This window comes from Cavia porcellus, unplaced genomic scaffold (assembly GCF_034190915.1).
Source record: "Cavia porcellus strain 051 isolate PalLab524CR breed Dunkin Hartley unplaced genomic scaffold, mCavPor4.1 scaffold_17, whole genome shotgun sequence".
In the NCBI taxonomy this organism is placed as follows: Eukaryota; Metazoa; Chordata; class Mammalia; order Rodentia; family Caviidae; genus Cavia; species Cavia porcellus.
In genome coordinates this window covers 45,494,476-45,511,790 of record NW_026947500.1, presented here as the reverse complement: position 1 = coordinate 45,511,790, position 17,315 = coordinate 45,494,476, and the positions used below count along the sequence as shown (strand labels likewise).

The 17,315-nt window shown below is 55.0% G+C and overlaps 2 protein-coding genes across 9 annotated transcripts in view; one reads left to right on the top strand and one right to left on the bottom strand.

Moving 5' to 3' along the window:
• Window positions 1-910: 910 nt before the first annotated feature.
• On the bottom strand, window positions 911-13,046 carry Armc6 (armadillo repeat containing 6). 5 transcript variants are annotated; one of them, XM_013147530.3, is made up of 8 exons: window positions 12,919-13,046; window positions 6,368-6,494; window positions 5,698-5,780; window positions 4,363-4,936; window positions 2,655-2,800; window positions 2,165-2,296; window positions 1,731-1,868; window positions 911-1,505 (listed from the first exon to the last, which is right to left on the bottom strand). In XM_013147530.3, exons 1-8 carry the CDS (start codon window positions 12,925-12,927, stop codon window positions 1,293-1,295), a joined length of 1,422 nt encoding a protein of 473 aa, XP_013002984.3. In that variant the 5' UTR covers window positions 12,928-13,046; the 3' UTR covers window positions 911-1,292. The 5 variants fall into 5 exon arrangements, with proteins under 5 accessions (XP_013002984.3, XP_013002986.1, XP_023418829.1 ...); XM_013147532.3 differs by lacking the exon at window positions 12,919-13,046 and adding an exon at window positions 12,679-12,867; XM_023563061.2 differs by lacking the exon at window positions 12,919-13,046 and adding an exon at window positions 12,354-12,632.
• Sugp2 (SURP and G-patch domain containing 2) overlaps window positions 12,747-17,315 on the top strand; it is an 18,463-nt gene continuing 13,894 nt past the window's right edge. The window contains exons 1-2 of one of the 4 annotated variants that reach the window (XM_013147526.3): window positions 12,747-12,851; window positions 14,517-14,648. In XM_013147526.3, coding sequence (XP_013002980.2) covers window positions 12,839-12,851; window positions 14,517-14,648 — 145 coding nt within the window. In that variant the 5' untranslated portion in view covers window positions 12,747-12,838. Of the gene's footprint in view, window positions 12,852-13,000; window positions 13,221-14,516; window positions 14,649-17,315 lie in introns of those variants that run through there. The other 3 variants (XM_013147528.3, XM_013147529.3, XM_023563060.2) reach the window with 3 other exon arrangements.

Here is a 17,315-nt window from a genome sequence, read left to right as displayed (position 1 = left end):
AGTTTCAATGTGGAGCACAATGTGGAGCCATGGGCAGGCCAGATGCTAGGCTCAGGCATGGAGTTCATAGGCCACCCTGTGGGACAAAGGACCAAGCATCCAAGGGCCACCCAAGCCACACCTGTGGTGGAATCAGAAGTCAAGGTCAGGTGAGTCTCTGTGAGCTGGGGGAAGTCAGTGTACCTGGATGGGGTTCTGGTCCTCCCTTCCATGGGGCTCAGTGGGTGCTGTGAGGAGGTAGGACCAGGGTGCCCATCCTGGGAGATGGGCAGAGCTGCTTCCACGGAAATCAAGAAGTGTCCAGGAAGGAAGGGATCTGTCTGGAGGTCAGGGACTGCAATGCTCAGACCAGGAGCAGCCTCCTCTGAGGCAGGAGAGCACTGCGAGGGTCCAGTCCCAAGGTTCAGACCAAACAGGTGACACTGCACTAGCTGCTCGGTGGCCACCATGACCTCCAAGTGTGACTTTGGGGCAGGTGAGCTGGAAGCTGCAGTGAGTGCCATGGCTGCCTGGGGAACCCCAGAATGCTTGGGGTGTGGGGCGAGCCTTGGGGTCCTGGGTGATGATGTTCATCTTACAGTGGGGAAACTGAGGCCCAGAGTGGGCTGCTGCAGCCATCCAGCAAGTGAGGCTCACACCATGGACAGATGGTGCCCATGCAAGGTGGTCCTGGGGTGGTGGCAGGTCTGGCCCCAGTATACTCAGAGGGCTGTCACCCACTCCCCAATTTAAACGTGTCAGAGCTGAGGTTACTTGCTCGAGGTTGCAGAGCTGAGTTGGGGGATGGGTACTAAGCCCTCCTAGTGCCCAACCTGACATGACCAAGTACTGTCTCACGGTGACTGTGGCTGGTACATCCCCAGCCGGTCTCTAGCCACTGAGGCTTGGCAGAGCCAGGAAGAGAGCCCTCCAGAGTTCACAGATGACCTTTATTATCGGACACTGCACTGCTTCCCCAGGGGAGCCAGGCACCTGAGCTCCATGGGCACAGCATCGGCCCCACGGGAGCGGCACCAGGCACTGAACCAGTGGCAGTGGAACCCCAGGAGTCAGGTGGGAAGATGTGGCTTTTGCCCCAAGAAATGCCAAGACAGTTTCTGTTACACCAGAGAGGGGCAGGATGGTGACATTTCACCCGCCAGCTGCCAGGGGACACCAGAGAACACATGTACTGGGCCGTCTAATGCCTCCCCTCCCATCCCAGTCACTGCAGGGACAGGACTGAGGGGCAGGGCGCTGAGCACTCCCAAGTCCGGTGACTTGTGCAAGGCCAAGGCCACCAGGGGCTGGGGTCACGGTGCCAGGTCACCCTTCTGGCCAGTCCACAGCTCTCGGAGCTCAACACGGCAGCCCAGGTCCCGCAGAGCGGCCTTGGCCACATCCTCGCAGTCCTGGTGAGCTGCCCGCGCCTGCACGATGAGCTCTTCAGCACCCAGGTCCAAGATGGGCTTGGAGAAGGCCTGGCTCCGGGACACCAAGTTGCGGATGAGCATGCAGGCCTGTCTCTGCAGGGGAGGGGACATGAGCCGACCAAAGTGCAGCAGCCCAAGTGAGATCCCAATCCCAGCCCCAACCCTGGGAAAAGATGGCTGAACAGAAAGAGCAAGGTGGGTGGCAGGGCAAAGCCCCTGTGGGGCAGGGCAGGGCAGGGCAGGGCAGGGAGGGAAGATAGGGATGGGACAGGGACAGTGACAGGGAGGGGCTCCTCCAGCTGGCCTCCAGAGGCGCACCTGCACACCAGGCTCCTGTGGGTGTGCCTTCATGGCCTGCAGGGCCGCCAGGGCACCACCACCCTCCACGATGACCCGGCTGTTCTCCGGCTTGCGCAGTGCCAGCACGCACAGTGCCGCGCAGCTCTGCTCACTCACCTGCAGCAGGGATGAGGGAGGTCTGGGCATAGCACCAGACCCTGGCCCTTTCGCAGGCCCTGCGTATCCACAGAAGCCTCTTTCATCACATGTGTGATGGCAGTGGGGACTGCAGCATGACAGAAGGGCACTGACAGCGCTCTCAGGGGTGACAAGTCACTGGCCCCGTGGGAACTTCCTGGGGTGTAGGCAACAATTCCAGGGCATCTGGGGCCAGTATCCGGGAGCCTGGCTCACCTGCTCTGGCTCACCCTGGGCTGGGACCCTGCATAGCCCACCTTCCTGCCCTACAGTACCTGGGGGCTGGCCAGATGCTGGGTCATGGCAGCCACGATGGCCTCTGTCCCGCCAGCGCGCACGATAGCATCCTTCACATCATCATTGCCGGCGATGGCCCGCAGGGCGCTCAGCACCTGCTTCACAAGATCCTGGCAGGGGGTGAGGCCCAGTCACCCTGACATCCACCCCATCCTGTCTTGTGCCTGGTGCAGGACTTGGGGTACAGGGCTCAGAGGAGGGTCTATGCAGCTTCTGGGGACGCCGCAGGTTAGAGGCAATGAGGAGCTTTTCCGGCCAGCCAGCCTCAGCTGACCATATACCCTAGGGGACAGGCTGGGGTTGAGGCCTGGCTGGGCTGGCAGTGTCCTTCCCTATCCTCTAGAAAACGGGTGCAGGGGACGAGGGGCTGGTGTGTGCTCATTGGGACCCAGAGGGACGGGAGCCTTCATGGAATCAAAACAGGAAACCCAAGCCACGGTTTGCCCCAGTCAAGGACATGGGCCCCACCTGGTGGTCATTGCAGCTGGCTAGCAGGGTCACCAGGACGTCAAGGCCCCCGAGGTCCACCACCTCCTGGCAGAACTCATTGCGCACAGCCAGGCGGGCCAGGGTGCTGCACAGCTCACCCAGTATGCCAGGGTTGCTGGAGAAGGCTGCGGGAGACCTCAAGTCAGTGTGGCAGCAGGGACCAGGGACACTCAGGGGACCTGGCCTGCAGCACCCCCTGCTGGCTGCTTCAGTCATCTGGAGGCTGCACCCTACTACCCAGGTTCCAAATAAACTCAGGACCACAGCTGGCTGGGCCTAACGCAAACCAGATTTGTATAGCAGGCCAATGCCAGAGGTTATAACCGGTAGCCACAGAGACACACTCAGGACAGTGGTGCTATCACACAGCTCGTGCCTGGCAGGGGAGCAGAGGCTGCTGGGGCCATCCATCAACATTCAGGGTGTGTCGCCTGACCTCTCTGGATATATTACCGTGTATTCAGTGGACGAGGCACCAGTTGCCTTTTAGGGGGGAGGGTGGTGACTACTGGGGATGAAACCCAGGGCCTTATACATGCTAGAAAGCACCCACCACTGAGCCAGCCACACCCCAGCCCTTTTAAAAATATATATATTTTGGGTTGGGGTCTCACTAGGACATCCTCAGCCTCCTGAGTAGCTGGGAGCACAGGGATGTGTCACTGCGGATGGGCCTCTCCCAGTTTGTTTAAGAAGCAAACAAACATGCTTGTACATTGTGATTTCGGCCAATGCACAGCAACATGGGAGGCTGAGGCAGGATAATCACAAATTGTAAGCCAGGCTGGGCGATGTAGTGAAAACTTAATCTCAAAATAAAAACATTAGCCAGGTGCAATGGTGCATGCCTGCAATTCCAGCTACTTAGGAGGCTGAGGCAGGAGGATGACGACCCAGGCATCTTAGCTAGACCTCATCTCAAAACAAAGAAACAAAAGTGGGCTGGGGGTGCAGCTCAGTGGTGGAGTGCTTGTCTAGCATGTACAAGACTCTGGGTTCCATCCCCAGCATAGGCGGGAAAAGAAAAAACCTTCATAGGTAAACACATATGCCACCAGTCTGTCTCTGGTAAAGCCTGACTAATTGGTGCTGCTATACATAAACAGGAGAAATGCAAACTACTTCTTAGAAAAGCAGCCTGACTTTGCAGATGGTCAGGGCCTGTTTTGATTCCCTCCAGAGGTGTGAAGGGGAAACTAAGGCAGGCCCGCCTCCCAGCAGACAGGGATTGTGAGTGTGGATGTATGTGAAATCCCACGGAGGCCTGGCCCTGGGGCAGAGCCAGGGGACAGACAGCGGCAAGCAGGGCTCTATTAGGCCTGTTCTACAAGGTAGTAGACAGGGGTGGGGAGCAGCAGGGGCTAGAGGTCAGTGCTGCCTGTAATTGCTCTCTGCCCCAGGGCACTCACATGTGCATGAAGGTTGATGCCAAGTACAAACAAAAGTGTAGGCTTTGTAGGGTTGTGTGTGTGCACACACGTGTGTATGTGTACACAAGACACAGAATGGAACCCAGGGCCTTTCCCATTTATCTGGAGACAAATCTGTAAGTGGTCCTGGCTGGTCTTGAACTTCCATTCCTCCTGCCTCAGCCTCCAAGAGTGCTGGGATGACAAGCATGTGCCACCAGGCCTGGCTTGTTTTGGTTTCTCTATGGGGCTGGGGGCTCCCGGGGCTGCCGCCCTACCTTTGGCAGCTTCGATGAGGACCTTTAGGCCTCTGTTTTCCTGCACGATCATTTTGGCGTGGTCATGGGCGTGGCTGAAGGGCACCCGGATGTCATCATCAAAGGTCATGACCCGCAGTGCCCCGCAGGCCTCCCTGACCACATCAGCACGGCGGCCGTGCTGGGCGATTGCCCCAGTCAGCAGGGGCAGTGCACCAGCCTTTACTAGGGCCTGCCGGTTCTGCTCATGCTTCAGGCAGGCATGGCGCACACAGCGGATCCCGGAGCAGGTCACATCAGCCTCGTCAGTATTCTGGGCCAGTGTGGCCACCAGCAGCTGCAGGCCATCAGCATCCAGGAGGTCGGGCTGGCCGTCAGTGAGTGCTGCCAGGGCGCTGAGGGCCTTGAGTAGGAGGTCCCGGTCACCCGCCACAGCCAGCTTGCAGGCAGCCAGGATGGTGGGGTAGGCCCCCTTCTGGGCTGCCAGGAAGCGGCAGGCCCGGTGTTCATGGCATTGCTCGCAGAAGCGTGCCAGGTGGGCTGACACGTCCTGGGGCTGGGAGCTGGCCACAGCCTCCCGCAGGTCGTCCAGGGCCTGGGGAGGGGAACAGGCCTTTGTACTGAGCTGCACCCCCACCCCATTTTTTATTTTATATTTTGAGACAGGGCCTCACTAGGATGCCACGTTGCCCAGGCTGCGATCCTCCTTCCTCAGCCTCCTAAAGTGCGGAGGTTACAGATGTGCACAGCTGCACCAAGTTCCAATAGATATCATACCTCATAAGCAAAAGGTAGAAGTGGACAAGAGAGAAGCAATTCTCAGACCTTCGAGGCAGGACACAGCAGGATCCCCAGCAGGTGGAATAAGCTCCATCTGCCTTGTTCGGGGCTCAGTTTCCCCAATGTTGACCTCCAGGATGATTTTAAACAGGAGGGAAGGGGCTGGGGATTTAGCTCAGTGGCATAAGCGCCTGCCTTGCAAGCAGGCGGTCGTGAGTTCGATCCCCGGTACGATAAAAATGAAAAAGACAAAAAAAAAAAAAAAAAAAACCACAGGAGGGAAACAGCTGACACCAAGTGCAGCTGGACAGTGGGCGCTCCATGAGTGGCAGCTTCACACCCCCGCTTCCTGCAGTTCCATACCCCTCTCCCACTGGGAGCCTAGGGATACTGCCTCGGCCCCAGGGCCCTAATCAGGGACAACTGAGAGCACAGGGCATCCAATCTCAGCATAGTGGCCTCGTTGGCCTCAGACACAGAAGTGGCTGCCAATGCCAGCTGGCTAAGAGGACAGGGACCTTTGGGCCTGCATGTGGCCACAAGGACCCCCACGAGGTGATGAGGCCCCACCCCTACCTGCCACAAGGCGTTTATGGGCTCCAGGGCTCCATCAGTAGAGGCCCTGGGTGCCACCTTCATGATGGTGCTCAGATCCACACCTGCGGGGAGACAGAGACGTTGGAAACCTGGCGCCCCCCCCCCCACCCTCTGGGCCAACCATGGAGTCCCATCCTGTGTCCCTCCTGTTGGGGTCACCCAATCCAGGACCCTCTGGGGCCTTTCCAGCTCTCAACCCCATACCCCTGTGCCCCGTGCAGCCAACAGAGCACAGTGGCAGAGTGACTGTGCCCAGGGAAGTGTGGGGCCCCCATGGCCTCCCAGAGCTCGTGTCCCACTGGCCCTATGGCAGCCAATGGGATGCAGGGCACCCTGAGGAGGCACACCCAGACTCCTACATGGAGCAAGCCAGGAAACATCGCTCTGCCAGCCCTCAGCCCTACGGTCTGCTGTGGCTGGGGGCTCCAAGACCCCACCAACGCCACTGCTGGCAGCCCCTCCTCACTGTGCTCCCCACGGCCACCTTTCCCCCAGCTGAAGTACAGAGAGGGCAGGGAGCACTGTTTCCGGCCCCAGCCCAGCAGGCACGAGCAGCTATGTTGGGGGATGGGTGACAGTGGCCTAGAAAGAGCGAGCTATGAGGTCCTAGGCCTTCATGTCCCCTGACAGGGTGCGCAAGCCTCCTGACCTTGCAGCTCAAACTGCTCCACCGCCTCCTTCACAGCCTCCTCTGGCCCCATCTCGAACTCTTCCATGTTCTCTCGCACGGCTGCATCAAAGGTCTCCTGGGTGACATGCCGGGAGGCCATCTGTGCCTATAGCCAAGAAAGTGACAGGCAAATCAGCAGGGCCTGGTTAGGGGGACAGGACACGCAGGGCCCCCACCACCTGGGAAGAACTAGGAGCCAGGCAAACACTGGCCACTGAGCCACACCTCAGCCTGGTCACTGTTTTACCAGTAAGATAGGCCTGGTGGTGCATGCCTGTGATCTCAGCTTTCAGGCTAAGGCAGGAAAATTGCTGTGAATCTGACGCCAGCCTGAACTTTATGGGGAGACCCTGTCTCAAAACACAAACACTATTTCACCCAAGAAAGTCCGGTTGATAATACAGTGTGTCTTTATAATAATAATAATAATAGAAAAAATTCAGTGGTACATACTCTGGGAGGCTGAAGCAGGAAGACTGCAAAACAGGAGCAGACTATGTAACTTAGTGAGACTTTGTCTTAAAATAAAAAGTGAAAAAGGGCTGGGGATGGTGCTCAGCACAAAGGCCCTGGATGCGCACCGGCATCCAGAGCTACAGGCATGTGTGACAAGCCTATGGCTGCTCCACTTAAATAATAACCTGAGGTGACCATGCAGAGTGGTAACCACTTGGCCTGCGCACCAAGACCTCTCAGGCCCTTTCCACAAACTTACAAATATGCTTTCTAAAAATTGGATTTTCAGGCTGGGAACATAGTTCAGCTGCACAAGCGCCTGCCTGGCAAGTGCAAGGTCCTGTGTTTGATTCCTAGTACCAAAAAAATAATAAAAATAAAACTTATATTTCTATCATAAACCTGTATCCTGCCACAGGACCAGTGCGAGGCCTCTGTACCCCATACAGATCACAAGTGCTGTGCACACCCAGTCTGTGTGGGGATCTGCCCCAGGGCCACCACAGAGCCCCGCACCTGTCTGCGGCTGGTGCTCTACCTGCTCCTCGGCTCATGGTCTCCAGCTCCAGATTGTTTTGAGTCCAGTGCTCCCCACCATACCCCCTACTTCTCAGGGAGCCCTGGCCAGGATAAGAAAGACCCCACTCCATCGGCATCACCTCAGCTTCCAGCTCATGTTTGAGAGCTACCCCATCTCACTGTAGAATCTAATGACCACCCAACAGACTGCTGCACCCCGGAGATCACTGACTTTTGGGGTCCCTGGCAGATGTGGGCTTTGCTCCTCTCAGCCCCAGTGCAGCCTGGCCTCCAGACTGGCTTCTGTGTCTTCTCATGACAAAAACTCTGTGTGGTGTTTTGCTTTGCTTGGTTTCATTTTGTTTGGACAGGGTCTCACTGTGTAGTTCAGACTGGCCATGAACTCACTAGGTAGCCCAGGATAGCCTGGAACTCATGCAGATCCTCCTGCCTCAGCCTCCAAAATGCCTCCACATCTGGCTGCAAAATATTACTAGGTTGGAAAATTGTTCTGCCAAACTGTCTTTGGTGGAGAATTGTCTATCTTTTGACTGAGATGTACCATAAGAGTACAAACTTCGAAAGAAAAGCTTGCTGGTGTTTGTAAGAGCAGTATTAGTCATGCTACTGTTTTGTGCTGTGTTCAGAGGCAGGGCTTCTGGGCGCTGCCAGGAGAACAAGCTGTTGTAGACATCTCAGGAATCCCCAACTGGGTGCAGGTAGGAGGCGGGGCCTGACCAGAAGAGGTGGGGCTTGGGCGTGGCCCAGCCTGCAGCTCTGCCCCTCTCCCCCTGCTTCCAGGCCTCAGAGCAGTGAGCCTTTCCTCCTCCAAGCCTTCCATGCACTATTTCCACCTTAAGCCACCGCCCAGGACTGAAACCTTGAGCCCAAATTAACCTCCCTTCTCCAAGCTCTGGGTATCAGGTATTTTGGCCCAGCAACGAGAGTGACTGAGATACATGCATAGAACAAAATGTACATAATACATATTAACTATAAGCAAGCTTCAGTAAGGTTGGAGAAAATATTTCAGAACTCCTAAACCTGAACTGGAAAGACAAACACGAACTCATGATGTATTTTTTTTTTTTTTTGTAAGTAAGCAAATACAAGCCCAGTGTTCTAGTAATATTAACTGAAAATGCCAGAGGCCATGACATTACTGTCAGGTTAACACCCCAACACTAGCTCTGGTCCCTAAACATCATTTCCTACAGAGGATCTGGGCCTCCTCCTAAGAGAAAGGCCCAGCCTGGGTCTAACCCTAACCCCAGCCCTAACCAAATGTGTATTTTGGCTGGGCATGGTGGTATACCCTTCCTCTCTTGTTCCTAAGACTTAATATATGTGGCTTCCTCAAATGTATGATATCATCCCAGCACTTGGGAGGCTGAGGCAGAGGATGGTCGAGAGTTCCAGGCCAGCCTGGGCTACAGTGTAAGTTCAGCCAGATCCTGTTTGGGAAACCTAACCAAACCAAACCAAAACAACAAAAGAACAAAAGTTGGGCCAAGTAAGCATTTAGAAACAAATTCAGCTGGGTGTGAGTGCCTCCAGTCCCACCTATATAGGAAGCTAAGGTCCAGGAGTTCCAGACCAGCCTGGACAACATAGGCAGACTCCCACCTTCAAAACAGAACCCACATTTTTGAGAAATCCAGAGGCTATCAAAATCAAAATGTGTTCATACTACTAAAGCTAACCCAGCATGTTTTCCTGAAAACTGGCCAGTTAAGAATCCTGCACTAGAGGCTGGGGATTTAGCTCAGCGGCATAAGAGCCTGCTTTGCAAGCAGGCAGTCGTGAGTTCCCTGGTACCGATTTAAAAAAAAAAAAAAAAAAGAATCCTGCACTAGGGGCAGGGTGCGGCTTGCCCAGCATGTGCAAGGCCCTGGGTTTCCTTCTCAGCATCACAAATCAGTTTTCAATTCAGCACTTATCCAGCCCATCCTGTACGAGGGCGGCCAGGTCATAAAGGAAGGACAAGGAAAGGGTCTCCTGTCAATGTCAGCTGACCAGCCAGCTGGACAAATCAAGGAGATGAACCTGAGGTCTGCAAAGCCACCAAGGGGAGGGGATCTGAGTGGATCATGACAAAGAAGGCTGGCCAGGAACCATGTTCAAAGCTTGAGCTCACTTTGTCCTAGAGAAACCTCAGCCAGGTTGGTGGCACAGGCTAATCATTCCAACTACACAGGAGGCTGAGGCAGAAGGATCATCTGCCAGTGTGAATTCAAGGCCAACCTGGGCCATGGAGTAAGACCCTGTCTCAAAAAAAAAAAAAAAAAAAAAGAAGGAAAAATATATTTTACTGCTTGAGAGGCTGAGGCAGGGAAGTGAAGCAGAAGGAAATTAAAGGCCAGCCTGGGCGACTTAGTAAGATCCTATCTCAGCACAGTGCCTGCCTAGAAAGCATGGGGTTCTGAGTTTGATCCCTGGTACCAAAAAACAACAAAAAAAAAGAAATAGGATTCTATCTCAATTTTTTTTTTCTTTTGAAACAGGGTACTATGCAGTTAAGGCTGGCCTTGAACTCACTAGTTGCACAGGCTGGGCTCAAACTCACAATTCTCCTGCCTCTTCCTTCCACCTGAGTGCTGGGATTATAGGCATGTGCCACCATGCCTGGCAAAACAGTTTTATTTATTTATTTTTTTTGAGACAGGGTCTCACTGTGTGGTACAAGCTGGCCTTGAATTTACAATGTAGCCCCAGTAGGCCTCCAACTCAAGGTGATCCTCTGCCTCAGCCTACCAAGTGCTGGGATTACAAGCATATGTCATCATGCCACATTGATCTGTGTATCACTGTACACCTACACTTTCAAGTGTGTCTCAGGTATAGGATCTCATCCCTCCTAATAACATCAGTATGGATTTTAAAAAGGCCTTCTCTTTCATACCATATCATAGGGCACAGCACTTACCTGATAAGCATGAGGTCCTGAGTTTGATTCCCGGTACCAAAAAAGAAAAGGTAAATCTACTACTACCCCACAGCATAAATGAAACTTTTTTTACTTAGCGTCTTACCAAGTCACTAAGTTGCCCAGGCTGGGCTTGAACTTGAGATCCTCCTGCCTCAGCCTCCCAGTGTTGCCACTGTAAGTGTGCACCACTATGTCTGGCTGCCAGTGAAATCTGACATGAGAAATTTACCATTCATACAGTATTATTGCTATTATCATTATCATTATTATTGTTGGGGATGGGAAGGAAACCCGAGGCCCCACATACTAGGCAAGGGCTTACCACTGAGCCATACCTCTGGCCTGTGATATTGTTTTCTAATACACAGTCCACGATTTGCTTTCTCAGTTGTACGAATGTTGTCTTTGGGATCATTTGTTTTTTCTCTCTCAACAATTTGAGTTTATTTTCTTGTCTTGTGCATTCTAGAATCACAGATTACATAAAATGTCTGTGGGTGGGTGATGACATGGGGGGAACCTGGCAAAAGCCCCAGGGTAATTTTAGGCCATGTGAGAAACAGGCACCCTGGCCTACATGTCTGTTGGGGAAGGTGGCACAGGATGTGAACATTTCATCTGTATCCCTGGAGTGGCAGGGGTGGCCTGTGGGACTCAGATGCCAGGCCTTTTCTGACTCATCAGGTCTGAGGCAAAAGTGACCTTCCAGGACCCCACAGAGCACTGGGAAGAGGATTTATATAGAGGCAGCACTTAATAAATACCAGGGGCAGCTCAGGGGCATGGCACCTGCCTGGCAAGCTTGAGGTTCTGGTTTCAATTCCAGGTACCAAGAAAAATAAATACATACATACATACCAGGAATCTGTGCCTTTCTTTGTGCTGAAGTGGTCAACTGGCCAGCATATTTCCAGGATGGGGCACAAGGCATCAGACTCCCCACCTCACTCCTGTGAGGGAGCTGGCCCCGCCCACCTACCAGTCCCAGAAGGTCAGGTGCCTGAGAAGAGTTGCTGAGGATTTCTGGGCTCAAAGGTGAGGAAGGCAGGCATGCTGTGGCACAGTCCTCAGCCTCAGACGGCAGGGCTCTCTGGACACGGAGCACATCCTGCTGGAGCCCATGGGGGTCCCACAGGCAGCACAGGGCCTGGCCACAACTGTGTCACACGTCCCCACACTCAAGTCCTCCGTAGGGTTTTTCTATCTTGCCACTCACAATCTGTGCTCTCTCGCCCCACAAAGGCCCCTCTTCCCTGTCTGGAGCTCGCTGAACTGAGGAGGTCTGGAGCTGACCATTCCTGAGTGGAGCCCTCCAGTGCACAAGGAAAGTAGGGGCTGAAAGCACAGATCTGAATGCAGCACCGCGATGGTGCTTGGAGGTGGTCATGGGGACCCAGCCTGGACTAAAAGCGGGAGGCGACACTGTCAGAGCCTTGTCAGTCGGGAGATGCTTCTGGGGTGAACTTGGTGGAAGGAGAAGGGCTATTGAGGCCCTCAGCTGACAGCCAGTATCCCTGCTCACCGAGAAAATGCTTCCTGACTGCAGGTCTCCTGTGATTTCCCTCTGCTAGCCCTGATACGTATGGTTCTGGCACCATCCTGCCCCACAGGCCTCACCTGCCACTCCTGTGCCCCTCTTCTCCCTCAAACACCACCTGAAGGCCTTGACAGCATGTGTGTCCACTGTCACCTCGGGCGCCTTCTCAGTGGGCTTCCTGCCTCTCTCCAGCCTCCATCCTAGAGCCCTGTCTTTCTCATCCTGGTGAGCTGCCCAAGAGACAAACTTCAAAGCCACTCTGGTCCCAACTACTTGAGGCTGAGGCAGGAGAGACACAAGTTTGAGGACAGCTTGAGTAATTTAGCAAGACCTTATCTCAAAACAGAAGAAAAAAAGGGCCGTTGGGTTTAGCATAGCGGCATAAATGCTTGCCTGGCAAGTGCTAGGTCATGAGTTTGATTCCCAGTACAAAAAAACAAACAAACACCTACAGACCTAGCTCAGGTAGAGCGCCCCCAGGTCCAATTGCCAGTACTGCAAAACTAAGCAAAACAAAAACAAACCTAGGCCGCTGAAAGCCGTCCCCGCTTTACATCTTATCGTTCTTTTATTATTTGCAAAGTCTACGGCGACTCGACTTATTTATTTATCCTTCTGTCCGCTTTAGCCTCCTTGGTTCTATGGTCTAGGGCGGAGCCCATGAAGGAATAAAATGAATGAAAAGAAGCGGACGCCAAGTCAGTGGGCGATTTGGACCCAAGTGACTTCTGTTACTCTTCCCTTGCCCTAAACAGGTCCCGGAGAATGGCGCCGCAATGACCAACCCTTCCCCGCGGCGCCCACTCCCTACTCCGCGCGCGACCAGGATCCGTAGCCGCCAATTCTCACCCGATTGTTGCAGCCACGTGGGGTAAGGTGGGGCAAGCAGCTGTCACCAGCCGCACTGCCTCTGTCCCCTTCCGGCCGCCGTACGCACGCAGGCGCAATGGAGCCGCGACGCCTCCGCCTCCCCTAGGCAGGCAGATCGCTCCCGGAGTAATCAAGGGTAATGGCGACTACAGGTAAAGCTAAGACAGCCACTAATTCGCACCATAGCGGTGTCTCTGCTGCTTTTTCCTGGCTGCTCACCGTTGTCATTGACCCCAGTGGGGTAGTTTTTCGCCTCAGGGAGCGTCCCCCCGAGAGACAGCGGAAAGCGCGCCTGCGCAGGAAGGCGAGGCCGCGGCGGTTGGCGCTTGCGCACAAGTGCGAGGTCGCAGTTTGCGCCTGCGCGGCGCGGCGCTGCGGAGACCGTTGGCTCATTTGCATGTCTCCGCCCCGCGCGGCCGCGGGTGAGGAGCCTCGAGCGGCGTCGGCGGCGGGGGCGGCTCCGCGCGCAGTGGGCTCGGGGTGAGGCCCGGGCCCTGGCGTTGTCTGTGGGGGGCCCCGAGGTAGGGATGGGGCCCAGGCTCGGCCCTGAGGACTCAGATTTCGCGATGGCGCTGAAGCAGGGCCCTTGGCCTTCGGCGTCGGCCCGGTGCAGGCCGAGGCGTCTGGGGGGTGCTGCAGCCGGGGCCTCCACTCCCCTTGTCCCCGGCCTCCAATGCCGGCGGGGCGGGGCCGGGCAGCTCCTGGACTGCTAGCCGGAACCCGGGTTCATTCATTCGCGCGAGCTCTGGGCCAACGCGGCTCGGCGGTAACGGCGATCGCGCGCCGCCTCGGCCCCTTGGAGCCGGCTCGGTGCCTCGGCAGGCCCGGTGCAGCCGCCTGGCCGTAGTTGGGAAGCGGGGGCGCAGAAAGGTTAGGTGTCTTGCCTTGAGCCTGGAGCACCTGATCTGGAGACCTTGCCCCGCGGAGAACAAGGAGCCCTTCGGGAAAAAGCCTTCGGGGTGGGAACGGGATGGTGGCATTGGTTGCACCGACGACTCCAAGGCAGGCTGGCGTCTTGGCAGTCGGGAGGTGTCACCCAGCAGGAGATGGTGATGAGGGACACCACCACGTAACTCCCAAAGCTGCTGCCGCCCTTTTTACAACTCATTAGTTAGGGCTTTGTTCCTTTGCCACTGCCAGTGATCAGGTTTAGGTCTGCGCTGTCTGACCTTGGGTGGGACATACAGCCCAATCCTCCTGTTCTGTGTAATGTCGTCGACGAGGGGGCCATCTCTTCAGGGGGCTGCTACAAGAAGCAGAAAAGATCCATCCAGGCCTAGTGGCACATGCCTGTCATGCCAGCACTCAAGAGGCTGAGGCAAGAGGATTTGGTCAAGTTCCAGGCCAGCGTGGTTTACATATTGAGACCTTGTCTTAAAAAGAGAGAGAGTGCACAATCGTACAAGGACCTAGTTCATTGTCACTTGGTGGAGGTTTCTCAAGTCATGTGTCCCAAGTGAGCTTTGAATGTCTTTCCCAGTCAGAGACGGGAAAAGAACCTGAACACCATTTCGTAACTACCATTTGCCGGGGTTCTCTCCCCACTGTTCCCATCCTGTGATGTTGTTTTGTATGTTGGTTCTGTTGTCCTCTAGCAGCTTCCAGAAACAGCACTGCTTTGTCAGAGCCTGCACCAACACGTTCCAAGAAGGCGGCTCAGGAAGGGCCACTTGTGGGCTGCAGGGGGCAGTGGCAGAGCCCTCTAGAGGAGCAGCCAGAGGGCCTCTGAAGTGCTGGCCAAGGCTGTGATTCCTGCCCAGTCGTCTTGACGGTCTTGTGCATGAGGTTGTACTCAGCATGTGTTTCTCTTGCTGCAGGGCACAAAAGCATGGCAGCAAGGCGGATCGCACAGGAGACTTTGGACGCTGTGTTGCAAGAAAAAGCAAAAAGATTTCACACAAACCCTAGTGGTGAGGTCATCCCTGAAACTGTTCCATTTAAAGCGCAGGGTAAGTGGAAGTGGATGTGGAAGGGAGGGGTTGCCTGGGCGCAGGGGTGGAGTTTCAGCACCTGGACAGTTACACAAACTGCTGGGATCCTTGTGTGCTCCCTGTTGTGCTCATTTACCTGTGAGCCCCAGTCATGTGCAGATCGCAGGGCTGCCAGGCCCTGGAACCACCTCCGTGAAGCCAAGGTGGGGCACCCCAGCAATCTGGTCCCTCAGGAGAATCCTGAAATTGAGGCCTGCTGGGACAAAAAAGAAGAGGAAAAAAAAAAAAAAGAGCATGGGGGTGCTGGGTAGTGGCCTCAGGGCCTCATTAATGGTCCCCATATCTATAAAGAAGCCTTGTAAAGCCGGTCTCTGGGCACTGTCCTGCCTAGGTATCAGGACTTGCCAGTTCCTTCATGGGTCATTGTCACAGCTTCCTCAGGTCTGGCCTTTCCTTAGCAGCCTCACAGGTCTACTTCTGGGCCCCTGGCCTTTGTATACTCTTGGGGCTGCCATCATGGAATTACTGTGCACCCTCCCAAAAGCACAGACACAGCCACATACCAGCTGTGTGTGAGAGAGGCAGAGAAGACCTATGGAGCTGCTGAGGGTAGGGTCTCCTGAGAACTCCCCTCTGGTGTTTTGACAGTGCTCACTTGGAGACAGGACAGCACAAGAGAGGGCCTCCCTCCTGCCTCAGGCATTCGGTTTCAGGGCCCCTTGAGGTGCTGCCCTGTCCCAGACATGTATGCTCCTTCCATTTCCCCTGCCCTGGCTGGTCACCCAGTTGAGTCCATGATGAGTCTCCAAGGGAGTATAGTAGCTGCACCTTTGCCCTGGAGAAACTGAGGCTTAGAGATTGACTCTAAATTCTGAGATTCCGGTAGTTTAGGCTGGGGATGCATGGTAGTGGGGGGGATGGGTAGAATGCACTTAGCATGGAGTGATGGCTTCACTCCAGCAACTAGCACACAGAAGGTGTTTTTGCAAAGTGGAACAGGAAGTTGAGGAAGAGGAATCCCCTCAGCCCCCTCCTGCACTCCATAGCTCTGTGTAGCTGCGCCATCTTTGTGTCCTGCACTGCTTTTACTGTTACCTCACTGTGATGCTGAGCATTTGTATATGAGGTGTAGATGTAGCTTTCAGTTCTTTATCTAGAGACTTGAGCCGCAGCACATACCTCTTTTGTGACAGGATCTGGGTAGGCTGGTTTTGAACTCACAGCAGTCCTCCTACTTTAATCTCTGAAGTGCTGGGATGACAGTCACAGGCCACCACTCCTGGCTTGGCTATGTACAGTACATAGGGTGACTTCTAACTTCTGACAGTCCTCCTGCTTCAGCCTCCTGATAGCTAGGATTAGAGCTGTGTGCCCCCAGGCCTGGCAATGTCTTAGTTATCTCAAAAAAGAAAAACAAATAGTGAGCGAGGGCTGGAACCTGTACAGGATGCTAGCGGCCTCTAGAGCATCTCTGTCACAAAGCCGCACAGTCCCTGCCTCTTTCTCATAAGCAAGGCACTAAAAGACACCGTGCAGAGCCTGGCTGCCACGCTTGACTCTAGCCCCTCAACCTGATCACTGCACCTTGTCACTGCGAACTTCCTGAGCCCCTGTAACCCTACTCTTCCCCGAGTAGCAGCCAGCAAGGTCCTCCTCCTGCTCGGTGCTCTCAGCGGTGCCATCTCTTTGGAGTGTGTCCGTAGCAGTCTTGATCTGATCACCCTCCCGTGCCTTGTAGGTGGCTCACGTCACCATATGTCCCCAGCTGGGTTGCATGTCAGTTCTGTCCCCGACCTCAAAGAAGCCTGGTACCTGCGTTGAGTCCCCCTGGATTAGATGAGAGTGTCCTGGATGAGGGTCCCTGGCAGAGTGCAGCCCTCCTGCCATGCTTCTGGTCATTGTCCACTGTCTGGCCTTCGCCCGGGGCTTCGTCGTCCTGTTGTCAAGTCACCTGGCCCCTGCCTGGGATTGAAACCCGCCCATTGCAGATGGCGTCCCCTGCTTGCCATCTTCTCCATGTTTGCTGACCCTAACCTGGGTCTGTTTCTGACTGGCAAGGCTGGCAGAATTTCCCTTGCCCTGACCAGTGTCATGGCCTCCTGCAGTGCTGGCGTGCAGGAGACACTCGGTGAGGACTCCTTAAGCAAATGAGCTTGTTGTGCACAAAGCCTTGGCTTTTGTTTCTTACTAGCTTGCAATGTCTGACTGGAAACCTGGAATGTGAGAAAGCAACTCCCAAGACCTGCCCAGCTCACTGTCCCTGGTCTCTTACAGAGCCCCTTTCCATGTGAGGTGGCCCTGCAGAACCATTTCCCCATTCTACACCAGGAGGTCGGAAGTCGGTCCTGTCCGGGTCCCTGGCCACTCTTGGTACAGCTGGTGTACTTGTGCCTTCCCACACCCCTGCTTCAGTCTCCGGTTCTCACTGCCAGAGCTGGTTGATTGGCCCTGAAGATCTGTAATTTCAGCCGTTTGGGGTCAGCACCTCTGCTGTGGCCTCACCAGCCGTGGCAAGAGAAGTGACAGCTCGATGGCTCTGGCAGATTCCTCTCAGGAGGCATTGAGCATGGGCAGCTGGTTGCAAAGAGGTCTGAGTTCAGCTGGGCATGATGGGGCACATCTGTAATCCAGGACTCCAGGAGGCTGAGGCAGGAGGATCCCAATTTTGAACCAGGCCTAGGCAAC